General features: G+C 52.4%; 1 protein-coding gene across 1 annotated transcript in view; it reads right to left on the reverse strand.

The window, feature by feature from the left end:
• Positions 1–1,599, reverse strand: part of NID1 (nidogen 1) — a 90,630-nt gene that overhangs the window by 53,239 nt on the left and 35,792 nt on the right. The window contains exon 6 of the mRNA XM_003797446.3: positions 858–1,109. Within this exon, the coding sequence (XP_003797494.1) occupies positions 858–1,109 (252 nt within the window). The remainder of the gene's footprint in view (positions 1–857; positions 1,110–1,599) is intronic.

The raw sequence follows: 1,599 nt of genomic DNA on the forward strand, positions 1-1,599 counted from the left end.
TACAGCTTTGAACAGGTTTCCAGGGTAAGGCCCAGGCAGAGGTCCCTTCCGGCAGTGTTTCTGCTCATAAAGCCTGGCCTGAGGCTCCAGGTTGGTTCTGACCAGCCTGGTCTCAGGGAAGGCAGGTCTAGGAAGTCGAGTTATAGGTAGCAGCTTTGCACCTATGCCCTGGTAACACAGGGCCGAGGGCCTGGACGTGATCAGCAGTGAAGGACGTAGACTCCTCCACCCAGCTGTTCCCAGGAATAAGCCTCCTGCCCACCCAGGTGAGGTCACCACTCCCCTGAGGAAATGTTCCCCACACTGGTCTGCCCACACATCTGCTAAAGACTGAGCCTTCCACACTAGCCAAGAGACTCCAGGGACGTTCAAGTTTCGATGGCTGGTGAGGATTATGTTTATCGGGCTCGATGTACCAGTGAGAAATGACAGGTTTTTTTTCTCTCAGCAGATAACTCAGGAAATGTCAGCTGTCACCTTCACATTGGTTTGGAATTTGGAGGCAGGCTTGCTAAACGGCATGAGGCCAGGCAGGCCCACAGGGCTGGCTGTGAGGATGCATGACCTCAGACCACTTGTTCTGTAGAGACTTGTGAATCTCCACCGTGAAACCGCTCCTGACCACAACACGGGCAGCCTTGGTTAACGTACGTAATGAAAATCTCGTATGCTAATTTTACCTCGTCATTTCTCATTTGCAGGGCAGAACTACAGGGTGCTCTGTCTATAGACCAGAAGGGGCCACAGAGTGCTTGTCAGTAAGTTGGCTGCAGACACAGGGTTCCCCTCCATTCATTCCCGACCTCCGCCAGGCACCTGTGTGTGGCCCATTGATTGTGAAGTTGGATATAAATTACCAGTGATGCTGAAGCCGTTCTTGAATCCATCCTGCTCCACTGCAAACATCCACCCAATGATGCCTCCAATAGGGGCTAGAGGGAGCAGAGAATGCCCAAGGGCCTCGGGAATGGTGCTGATGGCTGTGTAGGAGCGGCCGTGGTTCATCACCACATAAGAGTGGAGGTCGGTGTTCTCAAAGGCCACGGGAACCTGGCTGGTCCCCACGAAGATCCGTCCTTTCACCTTGCCATTGACTCGCTGTGGGGAACCTGAGCAGGAAACAGGTAAAAAAGGTAGAGATCACTTCCAAGCTAGCTTTTCCCAAAAGAATCTGTCTGGTAGGACTGACCTATTCAGGAAGAAAGCCAAGAGACAAACCAACACTGGGGGAAGTGGCTCTGGGTAAAGCAGAAGTAGTTGTTCTGAAAAATACTCAGACTGAGCGCCATGAGCCTTCAAAATCCCAGCACCCCTGCCCTCTCCTGGGTGCCTGACGATGGAGAGCAGGACAGCAGGCTCCCCAGGAGCCCCCATGTAACTGAGGAACTGCAGGAGCACATGAAGAAGTAATTTCCGCTGTGGACCAGTATCCTGGGTGGTCTACAGCTAAGGTAACCATGCACACAGAACTGATCGCTTCGGTGAGTAAAAGGGACTGAACTGATTATTTCTCTGGGACAGCTGAGCTAAACTGAATAGCGCTGGGAACCTGCACATTGGTTGCCTGAATAAACCTCTTGGGCTCAAGTACAGTCTCAC

This window comes from Otolemur garnettii, unplaced genomic scaffold (assembly GCF_000181295.1).
Source record: "Otolemur garnettii isolate 467f Iridium unplaced genomic scaffold, OtoGar3 scaffold00116, whole genome shotgun sequence".
Classification (NCBI taxonomy): domain Eukaryota; kingdom Metazoa; phylum Chordata; class Mammalia; order Primates; family Galagidae; genus Otolemur; species Otolemur garnettii.